We start from the raw sequence: 23,277 nt of genomic DNA on the forward strand, positions 1-23,277 counted from the left end.
AATAATTAAGCTTTTTCAAGCTCGTCTCGGGCGTCATGAATGGGTATTTAAATCTATGTACACGTCGAATAGTAGATGAACTTGAAAAGAAAATAAACATTACTATGAATTAGGAGTAATCAAGTCGAGTCAATTCCTAAATTACTTGTGATTAATTCAAAAATATTCAGGAAGATGATGTGATATTGTTTGAGTGGAGGTTAATTTGAGCTATTTGAGTAGCTTGAGAAACAAAGCTCGAGAATACTCGGTTTGAGATGTATAATACTTGATTTTATTGGATTTGCAAGTCTATTCGAACTTAGATTTATAAAAAACATATAGGGTTTGTTTACTTGTAGATAAGTTTTTCTATTTTTATTTTTTAATTTTTAAAGAAAATAATTTTTTTTGTTCTCATAGAAATTCTGTAAAATTGTAAAACATGTTTATTTTATAGAATTTTTTATTTTTTTATTTAAGTAATATTTTAAGTATAAAGGGTAGACTTGGAATAAATGGAGTGAAAACTCCTTGTTTTCATTTGAAAACAAATGACTTCTTATATAAAGAAAAATATAAAAATATATTTAATTTATTTTCAAAAAAAATTCAAAATTTAATTCTAAGTTTGAAAACATAAAAAACATTATTTTCATTTTAGAAAAATAGCACAAGTAAATATAGAGTTTTCTATTTTCTGTTTTCATTTAATTTTTTTAAAAAAAAAACTGATATAGTTTTCAATAAGTAAACAAGCCCGCGTAGAGAATATGACTTAAACTTACACCACTAACTAATTATAGATATATAATTTAATTTAGTCACATTATTATATAATATATAATAAAATACTTTAATTTTAACAAAAATTATTAATATAATTAATATCAATATTAATATTTATAAAATAACTATTTTTATATATATAATTGATATTTAAAAACACATAATAATTATGTGTATATTAACAATTATAAATTTAATGAATTAATTTAAATCTAATAATTAAATAGTTTAAATGTTAAAAAATTAAAAAAATTAAATTATTATACAACCTCGACCAAATTTCAAACTAGATTCGAATAAATTTGAGCTTAATTCAATTTCAAATTTTTCAAAGCTAGACTAAAGCTAGAGCTCATTTATTTAAAATCGAGCTGGAGCTCAAAATTTTTAAAATTCAATTCGACTTGACTCATTAAAGTACACTTCTTATAATGGATTGTAAAATAAATTACTTTAAAGGTCTCTTAATCAAGCTATTGAATTAATTTAAGGGTCTCTTAATCAAGCTATTAACCCTCTTCTTGAGAAACCATATATCCTTATTAGTCTATGGATAACTGTCCCACGATTTATATCAACTTTGAATTTTTTCTAATCCTCTTCAAGGCATAATATTAATAATATTTATGAGTTAAATTAATTTTAATAATGTAAATTAAAATTGAACGATAAATTTAGAGATTGTGGGTGAAAATAAATAAGCTTAGGATAATTCTGGTGACACGATGGATTCATGCATGAAAGATGATAATTAGATTTAGATTGACATTGGAATAAAATAGTAAGTACATAAAACACTTAAGATGAATGTGTAATAATAATGTATATACAGTGAATGTAGAAAATACTAAATCATTCTTTTCAACAATAAAAAGGTCCAAAATAAGCCATTATGAAATATATAGAAAGGTAATCCTTCTAATAAGTAGCTTTTGATGGTAAATTATTTAATGAAAAATCATATAATGATATGTATTATTATTAACACTCACACATCAATGTTTTAGCAAGTATATACATATTATAAACCCATAGATAGGGTAACTTTAGAATCTTGAGGTATTTCCTAAGATAAAAATATGTTTGCCAATAAATAAATAAATAAGTTTCTATTTGTTGGTGTATAGTCTGTTATGAAATAGAAATATGCGAGAGTAAACTATAAATAACATTTTAAAATTGAAAAAGGAAAAATTGAATGGACAAATAAGGTAAATTTATCTATATTTGAATTTTTTGGATTTTAAAAGAAAGATAAATTGACCAAAAATATCTTGATGTTGTTGTAATGTTGTTGGTGCGTATTGAAATATTTAACTAAGGAATAAGGTTCGTATAAGCCACTGAACTTTGTGGGTGGGGTCAAATAGGCCCTTTTGACTTTTTATGGCCATTTAAGTCCAAAACTTACCAATAACAGCTCAGTTTAATCCTTTTTAATAATTTATGGAGCACATTCCTTACACATTTAAACTAAGAAGCGTGAGTTAACTAAGGAAATATTAAAAAATTAGATATTTGTAATAATATTACATAGTTCTATTAGGTTTATTTTACCAAGAAAATGAGCGGGTATTGAAGGCACGTGTTAGCTGAAGGATGACTTATGAAAAAAGTGGATAGAGCTGTGGGTTTTAGAACATTGTAGAATTGGAGAAATTGGGGAAAAGATTAGGGATTTCAAAACCAAAAAGAATTGAAATGCTTATAATGACAAGAAATCTGAGATGCTAGAGCATAACAAGAAGTTAATCTTTCATTAAACAAAGCTGTAAGGTACGATAACCTCAAGTTTTCTTCTTTTAACTTTCGTTTTTAAGCTTTGATGCACTTAAAGAATATTGAAATGAAATTTATTTTTGTCTTGGAAGATACAGTAGGAATGAGGAATGGATTTGATTTTAATCCTTTTTGGTTTGATGATGTTTAAACCTTTTATGTATGTTGATGTAAGATGTCTGTGACTGAAATTTCTTTTAAGTTTCACCATAGGGCAAAGTTTATAAAAGATCCTGAATTAAGATATGAAAATGGTGAAGAAGCTGTCTTGTTTGTTGCAAATAGAGATAGGGTACATTATTTTAGGTTAGAAAAGTATGTAAAGAGTTTAGGTTATGCTCAAATGCCAATTACATGTTGGTTAGCACCAAAATTTTTTTTGTCTAACGGTTTGAGGTTACTTAAAGATGACTATATTATTTATGAAATATTTAGTGATTTGGATGGTATAGATGAGAATGAGTGCTACTGCGAACACAAAGTGGATGAGCCTGACATTGTTTTAGATGTTCCATTATTGAAGTGGATAGTGAGTAACAATAATGAAGCAGAATTGTGTAATGGTGTGACAGAGGCAACATCAGGTGTTGATGCACCAACAGATGGAAGTAGAGAAAATTATGAAAATTTTAAAAACATAGAAGCAACAACAGATTTTCATATGGATGATGATGTTGTTTCAAATGGGTGTAATGATGAGTCGGAGGAGGTTAGAGCAAAAATGAGAAATCATTATCAAAATACAGAGCATGTGTTACCATAAGATGAAGAGCATATGGAAAATAAAAATATAAGATGATCTTGAAAAGGATGAAGAAGATGCAGTTCGGGATGATGAGGTAGGTGTTGAAAATATGATGAATATTGTGCAATAAGAGCTTAGGACAAATTTTGACTATGATAACTCTGATGACAACTACAACATAGAGAATGATTCAGGAGATGAACAAGGTCAAACTATTAGAAGGAAAAAATCTAAAAGAGTTATATATGATCCAAACTGTACCATTCCTTCATTTGTTATTGGCATGGTATTTGAATCAGTTCAACAGTTTAGGGATGGGATAACAAAGTATTCAGGGGTGTGAAATTGAATTTGCTAGAAATGAAAATTCTAAGTAAAAGCTGTTTGTAATCAAGACTTATAACCCTCAACAGAAGTGTCATAGGGTGTACAAGAATAAAAGATTGAGCCAGAAATTTCTTACAACTTATTTTAGAGACAAAATTATGAGATAACCTAAATGAAGGTAAAGGATTTTCAAACTCTTGTAGGTGAGGAGTTAAAGTATAAAGTCTCAATTACAATGTGTAAAAGAGCAAATAGAATGTTTTAACATAAGTGATAGGCAACTTATGGCAGTTTATGGGACTACATGGAAGAACTAAAAGTAACCAATCCTGGTACAACTGCTGTAGTTCTTTCATCAAATATACAAATAGGTTCAATAAGCTTTACATATGCTTTGATGTACTTATAAAAGGATGGAAGTCAGGCTGCATGCCCCTAATTGGTATAGATGGGTGCTTTCTGAAGACATGTTGTAAGGGTGAATTACTTACAACAATTGGTAGAGATGGGAACAATTAAATGTTCCCCATTGCCTGGGCTATCGTAAGTGTGAAAAATAAAGTAAATTGGGTTTGGTTCTTTCAAATGCTAAAGGAAGATCTTGAATTAGAGGCTGGTAGTGGAATAACACTTATTAGTGATATGCAAAAGGTTAGTTATGATTTTTTTTCAGTTTAATGTTTGTTTTTATTATAATAGAAAATATTATTAAATCAATTACAATGATAGGAACTGATTGAAGCAGTAAAGCAAGAACTACCCTTTGTTGAGCATCAATGGTGTGCTATGCACATATGGTCAAGATGGCAAAAGAGGTGGAGGGGCTTAGAGTTACAAAATTATTTTTGGAAATGTGCCAAAAGTAGCTATAAAAAGTATTTTATAGACTAATTGGAAAAAGTAGATGTTGTGGCCATAAGTTCAGTGGAGGATGTGCTAAAATATTCTCAAATTGCCTGGTGCAGGGCTTACTAGAGGACTACATGTAAGTCCGATGTAGTTAGTAATAATATATGTGAGGCCTTTAATTGAACTATTTTAGATGCAAGGTGCTGGCATATAGTGAAAATGTTATAACATATTAGAATTAGGATGATGATTAGGATAAAGGAGAGGTTTAAAGAAGCTGAAAAGTGGAGATGTAATATAAGTCCAAGTGCAATGGAGAAGATTGAGAAGCACATGGATAAAATTTTTAAATTCCAAGTTAAGTTCAATGGTGCATGTGGATATGAAATAGCTAGGGGGATAGATAGGCACACAATTGACTTAGAGGGCAGATCATGTACCTGCAGATCATGGGATCTCACAGGCATTCCCTGCCCTCATGCTATCTGTGCCATATACCATAGTGAGAAATATGTTGAAAACTATGTTAGCAGTGCATGTGGATATGAAATAGCTAGGGGGATAGATAGGCACACAATTGACTTAGAGGGCAGATCATGTACCTGCAGATCATGGGATCTCACAGGCATTCCCTGCCCTCATGCTATCTGTGCCATATACCATAGTGAGAAATATGTTGAAAACTATGTTAGCAGATGGTATAGCAAGGAAACTTACAAGAGCAGTTACAACTATGTTATGTACCCATGCAAAGGCAAGCAGATGTGGCCACAAACCAATAAACCCCCATCAGAGCCACCTGAATTCAAGATCATGCTTGGTAGACCCAAAAAATAAAGAAAAAAGGATATTGATGAACTAAAAAAGTAAGAAAAATATCAAGAAGAGGTGTAGAGATAACTCGCAGTCTGTGTAAGCAGAAGGGCCATAACAAAAAGGGCTGCCCATTCAAAGGCAGAACTATAAGTGATGGAGAATTTCATTTAGTGTTTATATAGAGTATGTTTTTAGGATACTTATCTATTTTAATTAATAGGCAATCATTTTAAGTTGAAGGAGCTGCCACATCTCAAGCCAATACTTCATTTGAAACACCTCAAAATGCACCAGAAGAAAGGCTGCCAGAAGATGTTGAACTTACTACAGAGTTGATGGTAATGTTTTACAGTCATGAATTCTATAAATATATATATACAAATTTAAGGATGATGATTCAGTAGCTTAACTTGTTCAATAGGAAGGGATTAGGCATTTGAGAGAGGCTAAGGCATTCAAAGCTAAGGGAGTTGCTACTAGGACTATGAAAGAAATACCAACAAAAGCACCAAAGCAACCTAATCAGAAAATGCACATAGGAGATAGTAGCAAACAAACTGGATATGGACTGCTGGTTGATGAAGTTACAGGAAAAGCTACTTTAATTTCTTCTTATCAGATTTGGTTGAGATGTATTATACTACCTACAATTTTATTTTGCTATGCAGCCTGGATTAATGAGTGAAGGAGTAATATTTTCTGGGACTACAGTTCCTGTACAGAATCAGAGGATCATTAGGCATTATACAGTACCTGACAAAGTTGAAGGGAATCCATTTTATGGACGATTTCAAGCACTAGGTCTAAAATGGGGGGGCTCACCTTCAGTACTGTCAGTCACTTAGAGACATAAAGACAGAGTCATATAGGAAACTTAAATAGAAAGAATATGAATATAGAGGAAGAGATCAATTTCAATGGTGCTCCATCAGTTACAAACTCACAGGAATCATCAACAGCAGCTGGTTCACCAACACCCATAGTGACAAATACACAACCAACACAAAGGAGACAAAATTATGAGAGGCCAGCTTTGCAGAGAAGCCCTCATTGGAGAAATTAACATTTGACAGTTTTTGTTGTTGATAGATGTCACCTGATATTCTTTTTGCATTGTAAGTGACAGAATTGCATAGTTTTTTAGGTTTCTGATTTTGGATGTGAATGGCATACAAGGTTTAAATTGTCAATGAGATCTTTTTGTATTTTTAGAAAATTGTAAATGCCATAGGAAAAGCTATATGTACATGGCATAGAAAGTGCAAATAGAAGAAGGTTTAGGTAACTTTTTGGGTTTACAGCTTTTTGTATATGTCATTTCCTATTAGCAGATGTAAACATTGCATCTATTGGTATATCAAGTCACTTATTTCATTATCTACTTTGTAATATTCTCTAATTCATATTTATATTACCATTTTATTCTTTAAACAAGTAACATACATGTTACTTTATATGCATAATGCTTTTTCAACAAAAACAACTTAGTTTCGCAATTTTTCTGCAATTAACACCATATTTTGCAGAATTTATCCATTTTTTGTATATTTTATAATATTTTTATAATTGAATATTAATATAATCTACACATAAGTTACATAATAACATCATTTTTAAAATTTGGTTCAAATACAAAGTCAGCTTTTATCCATTAAAACACCACAAAATGCCAATAGGCAATTCAACCAACCAGTACAAAATAACATTACTTAAACTAGCTAATTTTTTAAGAAATTACAAGCTACAACAAGCACAACTATAATGCTAACAAATCCAAGCACAATCTTTAGCCATCTATTCATCCTCCTTAGATTTTCAATTTCAAACTCAAACTCAATTAGCTTACTTCTGAGTTTCTTTATTTCATACTCCACCTCACCCATATCCATACATTGATCGCATCCATACTTTTAAAACTATTCCAATTGTCCTTGAGATTTTTTCTTTCTCTCTTCAGTCCATTAATCATCACAACTAATCTCTCAGTAAACTCAATATCTTTCCACTTAAAGTAGTGATATTACTTTCTCCCTAGAAACCATATAGATAATATCAACATCAAATAATACCCATTCCAATCTCAGAAATTACAAAACTAAATCACTTTACCTCTCCCTTAGGACATGTAAGAATCTCCTTCCTAGATTTAGATTCGTCCAAGAAACCCATTTTGGCACCTTTAAATGATGGAACGACACTTACATTTCTTTTCAGGTGCACCACAGTCAAATCTAGGTCCATTAAACCATGGCAAATGACAAGATGAATGAGAAAAATGATAAGATGAAGAAGAATTTGAAGACATTTTGGAGAATTGGAGAATGTGAAAATCAAATTGATAAATTAAGGTTAACAAATTAGGGATTCTAACTAACAAAATAAATATTATTATATTAACTGTCTATTTAATTTTATTATTTCTTTTATTTTATTTTAAAAAAGTTTATTATTATATGCAACGTGCAAGGGACGCGCTCCATGAATTATAAAAAATGATTAAATTGGGCTATTATCAGTAAGTTTTGGACTTAAATGACCATAAAAGGTCAAAGGGGCCTATTTGGCCCTGCCCGTAAAATTCAGTGGCCTATCTGAACCTTATTCCTTTTTAATTAAAGTGCAATTAAATTTTTAAAATTTTAAAATAGTTTAATTGCATTCTTAAAGTTTAAAAATAAAAATAATTCTGAAGCTGATTATGTATATTTCATTGTTTAATAGTACAAGACAATTAGTTTTAGACACTAAAAGAAACTGCTCAGATTCTTTCTAATTCATGTTGTTTTTTTACATGTGAGGAAGTACTTTGTCTTTTAGCCGTCAAAATTATAAAATGATGATTTTTTTTTTTTGATAAGAAAAGAATTTACACAGTCATTATTAACTAAAAAATAGCTCTAAAGATTAAATTATTTTATTTTTAAATCTTAAAAATGTAATTGAACTATATTTAATTACCAAAAAGAAAATCATATATTTTATACTTCTTATCAAATCTAACATGTACTGTTCCAATTTCCAATTGTAGCATCAAATTTTAACATTAATTTCAATTTTAACCTCTAGTGAAATTATCAATAAAACTTATTGACGTGATGTGAATTTCAATAATAACAATAAAATAAAGAATTGAATCAGCAACCTCACTATTAGAATATTATTGTTCAAATACACAATATTGATAAAACAATAAAGTTAAAAAAAGAAAAAATAATAATTTATGTACTTAAATGATAATATTTTAATAACAGAACGAATCAACAACTCTAGTGTAGACTCGGTTCTTTTCGCGCAAAACTATCAAATTTGACAGATAATTTTATTAAATGTTAAAAATGAAATCAATGTTAAAATATAGTATTGAAAATAAAAACTTTAAAAATTATGTGCTAAATTTGATATTAACTGCAAAATTCATAATTTTTTTCGATAATTAAGTAACTATTTTAAATTTAACTATTTAATTGCACTTTCCTAAAAAATAAATTCAAAGAAATTTTAAGTAGCTTTTGCCTTAAATAAGTAAGAAATTTAAGATTAATTTTTCAGTGATAATGATAATAATAATAACAATAATATTATTATTAGTTTAAAAAGAAAAAAGAGAGAGAAGCGACAAAAAAGGAAAGCACGCCGTACGTGTGGGCAGAGGGAGAAGAAGAAGAAGAAGAAGAGGAAGAGGGACAGGGGGCTTGGGGCAATGCATTCATTTATAAAAAGCAATAAACTTTTCCTAATCCTTCGCTTCTCTTCTCAACTCTCAGCTATCATTTCGCCTTTTTTCTCTCTTCCAACTTATTTTTCTTTTTTTTTTTTTTTTTTTTTTTTTAATTGTTAACCGCCCCCAACCAACTACTCTAACCAACTGATTTCTATGGACGAGGTTCGCCGGCGTCCTGCCAACCACGTCCCTCATCATGATTCCGCAGCCGGCGAACCACCCTTTCCTATGAAATCTACCTCCTCCGATGCTCTCCCTCTCCCCCTCTACCTTGCTAATGGGGTCTTCTTTTCGCTCTTCTTTTCGGTTGCTTACTTTCTGCTCCACCGATGGCGGGAAAAGATCCGTAATTCGACTCCTCTCCATATACTTACCTTCCCTGAAATAGCAGCCTTGTTTTGCTTGGTTGCTTCTGTTATCTATCTTCTTGGTTTCTTTGGCATTGGCTTTGTTCAGTCTTTCACTTCCAAGGATATTGTTGAAGATTATGATCACAACATTCTCAAACAAGATACTCGCCTGCCAGGCCCTTGTCCTGCTTCTCTCGACAATGATAATGTCCCTCCTCTCAAACCCAAAACGACTAAAGCTGTGCCACCAAATACTCTTGCACCCCCACCGACTTTGTCTTCTGATGATGACGAGATTATCAATTCAGTTCTCTCTGGCTCCCTTCCTTCTTACTCCCTTGAATCAAAGCTTGGAGACTGCAAAAGGGCTGCTGCTATTCGCCGCGAGGCTCTTCAGAGGATGACGGGTAGGTCGCTGGAAGGTTTGCCCTTGGATGGGTTTGATTACGAGTCCATATTGGGTCAGTGCTGTGAGATGCCAATTGGGTACGTCCAGATTCCTGTTGGGATTGCTGGGCCATTGTTGTTGGATGGAAATGAATACACTGTGCCAATGGCAACTACGGAAGGTTGCCTTGTGGCAAGCACCAATAGAGGATGCAAGGCTATTTATGTTTCTGGAGGGGCTACTTCTACTTTGTTGAGGGATGGCATGACCAGGGCTCCTGTTGTCAGGTTTCAAACTGCTCAAAGAGCTGCTGAGCTGAAGTTCTTCATGGAGGATCCTAACAATTTTGACACCATTGCCCTTGTTTTCAACAAGTTTGTTCCTCTTTTTCTTCTTCGTTTTCCTTTTTCTGTATTATGAACCACCATTTTCGTACATTTATTATTGTTGTTATTATTATTTTTTTAAGAAAATATTTGATGCAGTTGGTAAATATTTCAGGAGGGGTGCATTGTATGAATGCATCGAAATTGTAGACTTTTTTTTGGTTTTGTTGACTTGGCTTTTCTTTTGTCAATAGATTTATACTTGGTTTTTATTTGGTTGTGATCTTCTTGATGTTGATGGATAAGTGAATAGTTCCATAGTTTGCTTGGAGAGTCATTATTTGCCCACTTCCATTTCCAAGGAAAATAAGAAATTTGTACTAGTATTAAACATAAGAATATTATTTGTTTGATTTTACATTAATCATTGGACTAAAATATGAGCTTTATTTTCACAGGTCAAGCAGATTTGGAAGGCTCCAAAGCGTCCAATGTGCTATAGCAGGAAAAAATCTTTACATGAGGTTTAGGTGCAGCACAGGTGATGCCATGGGGATGAACATGGTCTCCAAAGGAGTCCAAAATGTCCTGGATTATCTTCAAAATGAATTCCCTGACATGGATGTTATCGGCATCTCTGGTAAAAAGATATTCACTTCACTTGTGTGCTAATTGTTAAAATTCCTTATTAAGGACAATTGTCGGATAATCTTGAGTTCGGTTACATAGAAACTGTTCTAATTCATAGAAAGTACATCAATTTGTATGCCTGAAAATTGTTTCCCTTTTTGGATATCAACTAGTCTTTTAAATTGGGTTCTGATTTTGTCAGGGAACTTCTGTTCGGACAAGAAGGCAGCAGCTGTAAACTGGATAGAAGGACGTGGAAAATCTGTAGTTTGTGAAGCCATCGTAAAAGAAGAGGTGGTTAAGAAGGTTCTGAAAACCAATGTAGCTGCCCTGGTGGAGCTTAATGTGCTTAAAAACCTCACTGGCTCAGCCGTGGCAGGTGCTCTTGGTGGGTTCAATGCCCATGCTAGCAATATTGTAACTGCAGTCTACTTGGCCACTGGACAGGATCCTGCTCAAAATGTAGAGAGTTCTCACTGTATCACCATGATGGAAGCTGTTAATGATGGCAAGGACCTTCACATCTCAGTCACGATGCCTTCCATTGAGGTAATACAGAACCTACCGCATCATTTTTTCCTTTTTCATCTTTACTTGTCTTCCAGCATTAAATCATCGAACAATTCTATTTCTTGACTTTGTAGTAGATTAAGACATTCAGTCATTTGATGATAACTGAAGAGTTTGTTTGTTTGTTTGTTTGTTTGTTTTGTCCGGTCTATTAGACAGTAATTTGAGAGGAACAATGACTAAAAGACAGGTTAGACTTCTGGCAGGGTAGTATATATAAGATGCCAAAGATCCCTTAAAATACTGTAAATTAGTTTTGCCTGTATGTTGCTTTGAGGATATGCAAAGGTAAGATTAGAAAATCAAATAACACTTATGCCTGCACAAATTTTGCGGTTAATATCAGCTCTAAAACCAAGATGCTTTCAATGTTCTGACTTAGTAATTTTTGTAATTGTTCAGGTGGGTACAGTTGGAGGTGGCACTCAACTGGCATCTCAATCAGCTTGCCTGAATCTACTTGGAGTGAGGGGTGCTAGCAAAGATTCTCCAGGATCAAACTCAAGGCTTCTGGCTACCATTGTGGCTGGTTCTGTCCTGGCAGGGGAGCTGTCCCTTATGTCGGCTCTTGCAGCTGGACAACTTGTTAGGAGCCACATGAAATACAACAGATCTAGCAAAGATGTGTCCAAAACAGCTTCCTGAAGGGCAATACAGATGCCATCTCTAGTTGAGATGACCAGACTCAAAGTTTTAAAATGGAAAACTAGAAATTACTTTTTGCATTCAAAAAAATATTGAAGCATATCATAGTGGATGGCAAGTGTTGTGGGGACAAGGACAAAGATGTCCCATGTGAAGGAACAAGTTAAAAGTAAATAAATAAGTAGAGCCTGTTCTTCTAGCTGGTGTTAAATTACAGGAGCCATGCGAGGCTGGTGGGTTATATCTCCAAGATTTTTCAAGAAGCCTACAATTGTGTGAGATTTTAAGGGGATTTAAAAGGTTGCCACTTATTTTCTCCCATAGGCTCCAACATTTGGTATCTTCCTCCTGCAAATTAAACTTGTGATATTTCTTTGTAACATTGTTCATTGAATTTGTTGTTGATTGGTCTTCTGGTATGTATTATTTAGGAATTTAAGAACATGTTTGTAATAGGACTTAGATCTGTTTAAATATGTACTATCTGTCGGTGTAGCTCTTCACATGATTGTATGAAACCATCAATTTGCCTGGAAATGCACATGTTCAAGAATCTTATTTGTTTATATATATATATATATATATATATATATATATATATATATATATCTTGTATCTGTTCATATATCTTTTTCTCTTTTCCTAAATTTTGACATTTAACATCTTTAATGGGGTTCAAATGGAACCCAGTTTGGTTAGATACATAATAATATACCAGAGTTGGTTTCATTCCTAAAGAGGATCCTGTCAAATTGTCTGTTGCTAATTACTTGGAAAGTGACTGGTACTGCTAATCTAATCACTTGCATTTAATATCAACATATAAGAATGACCATCGTCGCCAATGATTAGGAAAGCACCAATCAACATTCATAACAACCCTTCAACCCCCTTGGCAAATTGCAGCAAGATGAAGTTTAGCTACAATCACCCCCTCGTTCCAAGGGACTTAATTTATTATACAACATCAACCTACTTTTGCCACGCCCAAACACTCTGCACTGTTATTGATGCAGATAATAAAAATATCAAGAAACAAAAAAATATTCAAAGAATCTAGAGATTTAGAATTATGATATAATCTTTATTTATAATTTTACCAAAAAGGTATTTACAATAATTAATTTTTTTTAATTTTTTTTTTTACTTTATTTAAATTGAATGCAATTTAGGAGTTTTAGCTAGTTTAGTATTTTCTGCTTAGTATTAGTTTATGATTCTCCTAATTTACTATTCCCAATCCAAGCATGTTAGAATTAGTTTAGCATATGCAGACCTAGGCTTGTAATAGTTACATTTTTCTTTTCAAATTCAATAGATTTCCTATAAATTGTTGCTTTAAAACTGTGCCAGATATTAATAAAATATTTTTTCAAGAGTTTTAATACAGCTGCATATTCAAAATTTAAAAATTGAAATTTTAATTAAACTAAAATTAATTAAATTAGAAAAGAACTCTTACTATCTCATCTATACTCTTCGCTATTGGGTTTAAAACAAAGTCTTTCAATTCTACTCAAGTGTGACTTATAAAGCTTCTAAAATCATTGGAGAACAAATTGACAAAAAGGTTCATTATTAACATGAAAAAGAGCAAGAAAAGGTGGAACAACAATTGCAACAATTAAAAGGGCCTAAGCAACTCCATAATGATTTTTTTTTTTTTTGGTTATTATTTTTGAGAAGAAACTCCATAATGAATATGAAAAGGGATAGAGTTGCTACCAAGGAAAAAAGAAAAAGGGATAGAGAGTCAAATTTTGCAAGCAGAAAACGTCAAACCGCCAAGCCTGCTCCAAAATTCACATGTCCAAGACATTGAACACGACGCCACAATGCAAACCAAGAAAGAATTAGAAAGGCAGCAACACGTAGAGCCTTTGCAAGATGATTATCAAACATGTGGAAGAAAAAGAGAAGATCAAATTTGCTGTTCAAATTACAAAAGACGCTCAGAATGGTGAATTTGTCTTGCCTATTGCCAGTGTCCAAAAGATAGAACTTATTATATTATTCCTGATGAGTTCATTGATGAGTCAATACAGGGGTTTCAAGTATTTTGTTTATCTACCAATTCTTAGACATTTCAAAACCCGTTCTCTGCAAAGGGTTTTGAAAACTAAAAAAAAAAAAAAAAAAAACTTCAAAATTTAATCTAATATTTACAATTTCAACACTCAAATGGTATTTTTATAAATTCCATCTTTGCTGAAACAGTAATTAAAAGTTTTTCATTTATTTTAAATATGATTTAGGAGTTTTTTATTGATTTAGTATTTACTTAGTAAGTGTAATTTTCCTAGTTTATAATTTATAATTCAACTAGTGTTTAGTTTAACCTACATAAACCTAGGCTTGTAATATTTGAGTTTTTTTAGATTTAATAGATTTTTTACAAAATGTTGTTTTAGAACGGTGCGACTCCTAAATTTTCTAAGTGTTCTTTTGTTATAGATAGAAAAATAGGTTGCAGGAGAGAGGAGAGAATATGTTGTTTAGGCCTATCATGGGCCAGCACATTAAAAGATGTAGGAAAATAATGAAAAACTACAACACTAAAGGAAGAAACAGATGAAAACATGTCCTGAAAAATATTAAGCTATATCGATAGGACAAGAACTTTTGTTCTGAGCTGAAAGAAATACTCCTAATGCATCCCCCTCCAAAACTATTCGAGACGACTCTTAAAAGGACGCCCATGGTTAGACTAACGAAAAGCTAAACTTTCGAGGTTGAAGGGATCCGAAATACCAACATAAATCTTACAGAAAGAGTGGAGCAATGGGAATAGGATGGGGAAGAGCATTGACTGATACTGCAAGACTGGAATGTTGACCTTGATCATCATTTGTTGCCTTCTTGAAATCCTCAACATCCACCGAAGCTTGGTTAACTACTTCTATAGGAGATAGGAACTTGTGTGAAAAAATAACTTGGTTTCTAGCTTTCCAGATTCTTCAAAGAGTATAGATTCAACTAGAGAGAGAAGTCCGTGATCAGATTGATCAAGAGAGTTTAGGTCATCCAACAGAGCCATCCAATACTCGCTGAAGGAAGAAGAGATCATTCCTATTTGATTGAAGATGGGACAACTCAGAGGAAGTCACTCAGCTTATTCAATCTACTTGACAATTATCTCATAAAGGCTCTACTATGTTTCAGGTTTTTTGAAAGCTCAAGGCTTGCAGATGGGAATTGGTATCATGGGCAAAGAAGCATCAGAAGAACAATGTGAAGGAGATCGAAAATATCACAGCTAAAACTGTTACAGCTAAGCAGCATTCTAAGGTTGGAGATGCAAAACCTATCAGAGCCTTAGAAAATTGCTTTTCTTCTAAGAGCATCATTAGCAAGCTCTTAAATCATACTCCTTTTCTATTATAGGAGCATATGCAAAAATTAAGATTTTTTAAAAGAATCCCTAATTTCATCATCCTCTAAAATAACTTAAAAGCAACATTCTTTCTCCTTAAATCTATAAAAAAAATATATAAAAAAAAAAAAGGAGAAGAAGTGGCTCTTAAATATATTAAGTTATTTCTCTCTTAATTTCTTTTATCTTTTTTCTTTAAGAATTACATTCTCTATCTGACTTTATTAATAAAATGTTAACCAGAAAGTAAAATAAAAAAATATTGTTAGAATATACACACATTTCAAGATAAGTTAAAATAAAAAGTAAATTATTTATAATTAAATAAAGAAGCATATAGAGAATATTATTAGGAATGCTCAAAGTGTTGCTCTTAAGTTTTTTTTCTTTATATATTCTCTTTTCTATTCCTCTATTTCAAATATGAATTTATGTCAAATGATACCTCAAATTCGATTAGATTATCCAAATCTATTCTACATCAACAATTTCAATCAATAGAAACATTTGAAATTCATACCTAATATCTTCATTCACCACATTGTGGCTGGGCCAATCATTTTTGCAATTTCAAATGCACCCATGAAGGCAAGCAATAGCCAATAATTGGATTTGGATCTAAGGACATCCAACTTAAATCAAATCAACTCAACTACACACCTTAATCCCAAGTTAATTGGGTCAGTTATATGGATTCTTCTTCTCCACTTTAAATTCAATATTAACATTTTAATTTTTCGATCAATTAACAAAGAACGTTCACCATCTCATGGAAAAATATAATAAAACATAATGGCATCCAATAAATTCCATTGGTATAAAATGAATGAAAGCGTCAGTTAAGTTCCTTTTGCAACCAAATGTTGAATATTCACTACAATTTAACCAAGAGCCTGTAGCAGATCCCTAGAGTTGCTCCAGTCCTTTTTGTTGACCAAATATTACTTTTAATTAAGTAGCTCTTACTTACCTGCTATATCCTAGATAGTCAATCACTCTTACCCTCCTGGGCACCAATCTCTTGCAAGTAATGTTCTGCTTCCAATGCTGCCATGCAACCTGCATAAAACAGTTCAAGTTAATCAGAATGAGGACAGTATTAAAACAGTCTTAAACCATCAAAAGCTAAATAAGACAAGCCACTGATCTGAAAATGTACTTTTGATTAGTCAAAACTGTGCATTGCTTTCAATATCATCCATAAATAAATGCCCAGAGAAAGAGCCAATGCACAATAAGTAGATGTGCACGCATTTCAATCAATACCATAAATGAGAAAACCCAACACTTCGGATTCCACAATGATGTTTGTAAGATTGCATAATAAGCAGATGAGCTCACATTTACAAGCAATACCATAAATCAGAAGAAAAAGAAACATTTGGCGTCTATTCCACATTGATGGTTCTAAGTTGTTTAGTTGGCCGAATATTCAAGAAAGGCATGTTAAAATTAGATTTTATTAATTGCGTATTCTTTTCCTGTTTGTGCTCATTAATCAGCTGCCCATTTTCCCTCGCGATGATTCCCAGATGCGGGGAACAAATGTGAGGGTTCACCCAACACAGTTAAACATGTGAGTGTGACAATATGGCAAATAGCTGAAGTATGAAATGCTCTCACCACCCAGGATATTTCAGAAACCGGTCAAATGCAGCTAAATTAAGCCACGGCACAAATGAGCCAAGCCTAATCGCATAGACATATTTTAATATCAAACTGATAAAGTAAACATGTTTAGACTTCTCAAGCTGAAGCATAAGCAGCACTTATGAGCCCTGAGCTATTACCAAACAGAGATCAAGGTCAAACAAGCAGGCCTAATTATGCATCATTGGTTATGATACCAAGAATGGGTTTAAGCTTTCTTGGTAAAGGTGTGGTTTGTGCTTATTAAAAGCTTATGCAATTATCAGTCATTTTTCCCCGGAAACCAAATGACTCAAATCTCAATAGTTTCGTTTAGTACGAGATCGCTTCACACCCTGCAGTGCTTACACCTCTCGCCTATCGAAGTTCTGTTCAAAAACCTAGTCCGAGTTGAATCAGCAAGCTCCATCAATCAAGCAGGTATAATTATGATCTAGAGGGGCCAAATAAATATGGAAAAGTGAATTTCTGATGAAGGATGCAGTCAAATAACCGAATGCTTAGCCTCATGTGTCTACTCAAGTTCGGAGCACAATCTCATAGGGGCATATCCCAAAATATTAACTGATGATTTAAAGGTAAAGTCAAAGGATGCAAATAGAATCTAATTTGTGAAGGAGAGAGGCAGAACAAGAGAAGATAAGATGACTCAAAAGAAAAATAAGATTATTTTAAAGACTCAATCTAAGGACTCCAACTTGCAACCACAAGGCTGATTTTTACCATGGCACATAGCAATGACCTCTACTTTAAACCAATAAAAATGAATAAACAGAGCAAATTGTCTAAATCGCAGCAAAAAAGAATAAAAAATATATTATAGCATGTGAGCACAATACAGACAGAAGTGACTTGCAGATTAAATAGAAAACATAAACAATAGGGTCAGTCTATCAAACTTAGAGCATCAAGCATACGTATAACAGTAGTAGTATCAAGGACTGAAGTGCAGTAATATTATGGTAAAATACCAGTGCCAGCAGCAGTAACAGCCTGCCTGTACTTCTTATCTTGGACGTCACCAGCAGCAAAAACACCACGCACACTGGTCTGCGTAGTACCAGGTTTAGTAATAACATAACCATCGGAATCAAGCTCTAACTGACCATCCAAGAACTTAGTAGCAGGTTCATGTCCAATAGCAAAGAACAATCCACTCACTTTCAAATCAGAGACTTCTCCACTCACCACATTCTTCACCTTCAACCCACCCAAAAGACGCTCTCCATTAGCCTCAACAACCACAGAGTTCCAAATAACCTCAATTTTAGGGTTAGTCAGAGCCCTATTTTGCATAATCTTAGAAGCCCTAAATGAATCCCTCCTGTGTATTATATATACCTTTGACCCATACTTTGTTAGAAATGTCGCTTCTTCCATAGCCGAATCCCCTCCCCCAATCACTGCCAACGGCTTATCCCTAAATATCGGAGCAGCACCATCGCACACAGCACAAGCAGAAATCCCCCGGTTCCAGAAAGTATCGGAGCCTGCAAAATTAAGTCGCTTGGCTACAGCACCGGTGGCTACGATGACCGTGTCGGCGAGGACAGATTTGGAATCGGTGAGTATCTTAAAAGGAACGGAAGAGAAGTCAACTTTGTTGACCGTTTCGGTATAGATCTGAGTACCGAAACGCGAGGACTGAGCTCTGCAACGATCCATAAACTCACCGCCTTGGATTCCATCCGGGAAACCGGGGAAGTTTTCGACATCGGAGGTGGTGGTGAGCTGGCCGCCGGGAGCGATGTCGTTGGCCATCCATCCTTCGAAAAGGATGGGCTTGAGTTCGGCACGAGCGGCGTAGATAGCAGCGGTGTGAGCGGCGGGGCCACTGCCAACGATACAGACGCGGGTTCTGAGTTCTTCCATTAATTTAGGAGTGGAATTTGCTGCGGCTGGAGTTGAGACTGTCGATAAAGCAGCGGCTGCGGCGGATGTTGTGGCGAGCCCTATAAAGCTGCGCGCTCTTTGGAACAGATTTCTAAGTCTTGAATGGCTCCTACTCATTGATATTTATTTATATATGTAAGATCTTCTCTAATTTATCATTTACATAAATTTTCAGTTTGAACTCGCGCGCACGCGCCTCTCTATCCCAAAATCTTAAACTACTTTCCCTCCAAAATGCTAAATGGTTAGTTAACAGAGGAATGAATGAATTAAGTAAATTGTTCCTCAGCTCCAAAAGTAAATTATTCTTTCCTTTGCTCCTCTTCTTCCTCTTTTCTTTATTTTCCTTTTTTTTTTTCTTCTCTAATTTCCACTTTCGTTTTCTATGGATCTTTACATTTTTATCAAGTGCAATTGATTCAAAAATAACCAATCACTGTAATTAATTCTTCTTTCTTAAAGTGATTAGGGCAAGATTGTTACTTCACCGAGCCGATTCAATCAATTTAAATGAGTGGAGTTCAAATTTAAATTTATAAAAACATATTTCTTAAGTCTATAAATACATAAATTCAAAACATTTAATGAATCAAATGCTATTGAACTCAAGTTAGCTTGGCAAAGCTATTGACTTGAGCTTTGCTAGTTTAACTAAATAAACAAATTAAAATAAATTTGTACTGAATGGAGAGTTCAGATTTAAATTTAAGAATGAAAATTATAAATTATTTGATTATATTTAATATTATATTTGATTAAAATTTATTAAAAAATTATTTTATTTTAAAAATATATAAAAATAAAATAAAATAAAAATAATAAAATTGAAAAAAATATTTATAAATATTTTAAAAAAATTTAAAATAATAATCATTTGTCCTGTTCACAAGATTAGAGATTGCTTCTCCATGTATTTTAGGCTTCCTCCAACCTTACAGGCTGAAACCCAAAGGCCTGCATCTCTTGAATATGGTTTTAGATTTGGACAAATTCTGTGGTAAGCTTAGCCCATTTCTCAGCTTAATCCTGTCTTAAACCAGCCGAAATTAGCAATGGGTAAAAAGGCAGTAATTAGTGCATGTATCAACAACAATCAACATCATTACAAAAATCATAGAGATACCCTTCTACCTCACCTGCTTAAAAAATAATTATTCAAAGCTGGCCATCATCATTAAGGCATAGCTTGTAAACTTTTCATAAAGCTCCAAAATTATAATTGCACCTCTCCTCTAAATTTCAACATTATCTTTGGCTTTTCTTTTTTAGCCCTTGACCATCTTTTCCCTATTTACTTTCTTCTTCTTTTTCTTTTTCTTTCTTTTCTTTTTTAATTTTTTTATTTCAACCTTTTGCTTAGTCAAATAATGGTAAGGGGGGTTAGGTGGTGTGGTAGTCATGCAATGCAAGCTTTAGAACCTTCAATTTCATACCTAATGTGAACCTTCTCAGAGATAACAGTAGTATTATGAACATTTCATATTACCACCATGAACCCAATAACCACAGTAACAATAGAATTTCCACAAATATAATTTTAACTTCTTATGATCACAATTATGTTTCTTGTCTCTATTTTTTCAAGAAAAATCCATGGATGGCATCTCTAAGATTCAGGATTACATATGCACAACAAAGGAGAAAGTTTCCAAGAAAACTCCTGAAGGAGGCAATCAAAATCTGTGGTAAACAATCTAAAGAAAAAAAAAAAAAAACCCAACAAGAAAAACAGATGGAAAATTAACCTTTATACAGAAATCACAAATATAATGAAGAAAAAGGAATAAATATATAAAAATATGATCTCATCTCTATCTATCGTGGGCAGACTTGTTTTTGCTCCACAGAAATGGAAGACCTCTTGATGAACTCCAAGCAGTCTGCAATGGCTTCAGAATAGAAAGAATTAGAGCGGCCAAATGTTCTCATTCTGCAATCTGACGACACCTCCACCACTAAACTCCTCCTGCTGCTTGTGTTCCTCTTGATACCAGAACTTCTACTCATACTCCTCTTTAGAGATTGAACAGCGTGTCCGTACGAAGATTTCCATCTGCTCAAGAGCTTGAACAAATATACAAACCTCGCGCGTAATCTCTGAACAGAAAACCTTTTGCAGTTCAGTCTGAAGCCTCTGCCTCCATAACCATGGTATCTTCTTCCTATCTTGCTATAGCTACCCATCATCACATGACTCATTCTTCTTCTTGTTCTTGTTTCTGCGTATGTCTCTAATATAAATATAAATATGGTTGAAGAATGACTTTTTGGAAGGTGAGGTAATGATGTTAAAGAGGTGTGTGGAAATTGAGAAAGGAAACTTGGAAAATGGAGGCTTTCATTTGTAGCATTTTAGACTTTAAGGAGGGTCTTATGGGGAACGTTTAATTAGATGTGATTAAGGCGGATATGATCAAAGATGATGATGACTTTAACATATAAATCATGTTTCAATTTTCATAAATAAACAATAGAAAAATTTAATCAGTGGGGTGGGACCAAAGGAGACAAGGAAAAGAAATGGGTAAGTGTCTCTTTTCAAATTAGGTGACTTAATTTAAAGTAAAGTTTAAATTGGCAATGAATTGAGTGATTCCTGGAGGCACAACTCAGTCTAATTATTATTATAATTGTATAAGATAAGTGTGTCAAAAAAAAAAAATAATAAGGTGCAAATTAATTAAAAATTATTAGTCTAACAATGTTTGACTTGGGAAATGTCCTTTTTTGCTATAGTGGTTTGCCTTTTTTATTGGGAACCATGGTGGTGGTGGTGGGTATTTTCTGTATTCCATTAGTAACTAAGGAAAAGAGATTTAGTACACTATAAATAGTATTTCTTTTTTATTATGTTGGAGAATAAGCATAAAAATGGTTGTTATTAGCTGTATTTTTGCACTAAAGTATATATATATATATTTTGATGTTAGAATAATACTAACTTGTATGACAGTGTTAGTGTAGGCAACTAATTGCATAATTTGTTGTTTAACATATACATGAAATCAACAAAAAAGGAATACAAGAATTTGATGAATGAGTCGGGTTTTTCAAAGAGACTTTAGAGTCACGGGATTGGAATGCGCAGCCAAAAATCACCCATATAAAACTTAGTAAATCTCGAGCGCAGCTGTATTCGCGGGGCGTGACGCCAGGTTCAAAATGCTACTGAAAGGAGAAAAAAGAAAATGGGGAGAAGGTTTCAGATGGATCCAAGTATATGGGGCCATTGAGTTTTGTTTTGACCCATACAGCCACAGGCTTGATAAAGATTTTGTAGGAGAGAAAAAAGAAGAAGAAGAAGATTTGGAGAACAAGTGTTAAATTTCAAGGCAATGTTGGTCATCAACTTGTGTAGGTCCAGTCTATGCTTGGGCAGTGTTTGGAATGGAATAGATGTTTGATTTTGCTGTGTCGTTATTACTAGGGAAGTAGTAGGTAGCCGAGATGGAAAGGAAGAGAATCCTGCACCCAGCATTTACATACATACATACATATATGTCTAGCAAATCAGCCCGTCTCTTTTTATTCACAGGAGACACGATAAACTGTTGACGACTACATAACATGGATAGTCATTTTTTTATATTTGCAATAAAGATAAGATTTCACTTAGTGTAAATATAGATATTTGAACTTAAGACCTCCACCTCTAAAAAAATAAATAGATTTATTTTTTAACAAGCACACGATATGGTCATATTTAAACCTCCAAAACTGGACCATCTCCATCTACACGTTGAAATCTTTGTTCAGCTAATTACGTATTCCATCAATTATTTTCCACAATCTTTGCGTTCAGATACAAAACGACAGACGTTTTGTCTCCATTTTGTTAATGAAGGGCAAGAGGCGGGAATCTGGAAGGCAGTAGAGTATTATCTTTTTATTGAAAAAGGATGGAGAAAAATGGCAAGGAAGTGCATATTTTATAATATACGAAATGCATAGGAAGAAGGCAATGCGCAGTTTGTTGGGACAACATGGATATATAAATATACACACGCAGAGGGGTTGTAGTAATAGTGTAGACAACCTTATCTGGATGTTTCTAGTACAATTGCCTCTGGTTTGGGTGACAATGGGGGCTGTCTGAATTCTGTAGTACTTCATTATAATGAAAATTAGCAAATTGAGGCCTGATTTAATCTGTTAGAGAATTTGTTGTTGTACCTGAAATATGAAAATGAATATCATAAATATAATAGTGTTGTAGGGCTGAGTAAAATTCCGAATATCGAACCAAACCAATTTTTATTTAAATTCGGTTCTTAAATTCGGTTTAGTTTTTTTAAAATTGAAATAATATTGTTCAGTTTGATTTTATATTAAAAAATTAAATTAACTAAAATAACTAATTTTTTAATTATTTATTAAATTTTATTTTAAATTTTTAATATAAAATTTGATTTTTAAAGTGATTTTTGATTCGATTCGGTTATTGCAG

General features: G+C 33.0%; 2 protein-coding genes across 2 annotated transcripts; one reads left to right on the forward strand and one right to left on the reverse strand.

Annotated features, from left to right (window-relative positions):
• The first annotated feature begins 8,916 nt into the window (after positions 1-8,916).
• Positions 8,917-12,480, forward strand: LOC8258747 (3-hydroxy-3-methylglutaryl-coenzyme A reductase 3). The gene is made up of 4 exons (XM_002528475.4): positions 8,917-10,117; positions 10,528-10,709; positions 10,902-11,248; positions 11,672-12,480. Exons 1-4 carry the CDS (start codon positions 9,159-9,161, stop codon positions 11,912-11,914), a joined length of 1,731 nt encoding a protein of 576 aa, XP_002528521.2. The 5' UTR covers positions 8,917-9,158; the 3' UTR covers positions 11,915-12,480.
• A 3,590-nt stretch (positions 12,481-16,070) lies between these two features.
• On the reverse strand, positions 16,071-19,256 carry LOC8258748 (thioredoxin reductase NTRB). The gene is made up of 2 exons (XM_002528476.4): positions 17,909-19,256; positions 16,071-16,346 (listed from the first exon to the last, which is right to left on the reverse strand). Exons 1-2 carry the CDS (start codon positions 18,945-18,947, stop codon positions 16,276-16,278), a joined length of 1,110 nt encoding a protein of 369 aa, XP_002528522.1. The 5' UTR covers positions 18,948-19,256; the 3' UTR covers positions 16,071-16,275.
• Positions 19,257-23,277: the final 4,021 nt, after the last annotated feature.

Source organism: Ricinus communis, chromosome 5, assembly GCF_019578655.1.
Source record: "Ricinus communis isolate WT05 ecotype wild-type chromosome 5, ASM1957865v1, whole genome shotgun sequence".
Lineage (NCBI taxonomy): Eukaryota > Viridiplantae > Streptophyta > Magnoliopsida > Malpighiales > Euphorbiaceae > Ricinus > Ricinus communis.

What these genes read in the sequence shown, in the direction of transcription:
- LOC8258747 (XM_002528475.4), top strand. Translation starts at nt 9,159, where the DNA reads ATGGACGAGGTTCGCCGGCGTCCTGCCAACCACGTCCCTCATCATGAT. An exon ending in GGATGTTATCGGCATCTCTG is followed by an intron (nt 10,710 to 10,901) that starts GTAAAAAGATAT and finishes TGATTTTGTCAG; the next exon opens with GGAACTTCTGTTCGGACAAG. An exon ending in TCACGATGCCTTCCATTGAG is followed by an intron (nt 11,249 to 11,671) that starts GTAATACAGAAC and finishes GTAATTGTTCAG; the next exon opens with GTGGGTACAGTTGGAGGTGG.
- LOC8258748 (XM_002528476.4), bottom strand. Translation starts at nt 18,947, where the DNA reads ATGAGTAGGAGCCATTCAAGACTTAGAAATCTGTTCCAAAGAGCGCGC. An exon ending in TGTTACTGCTGCTGGCACTG is followed by an intron (nt 16,347 to 17,908) that starts GTATTTTACCAT and finishes TGTTTTATGCAG; the next exon opens with GTTGCATGGCAGCATTGGAA.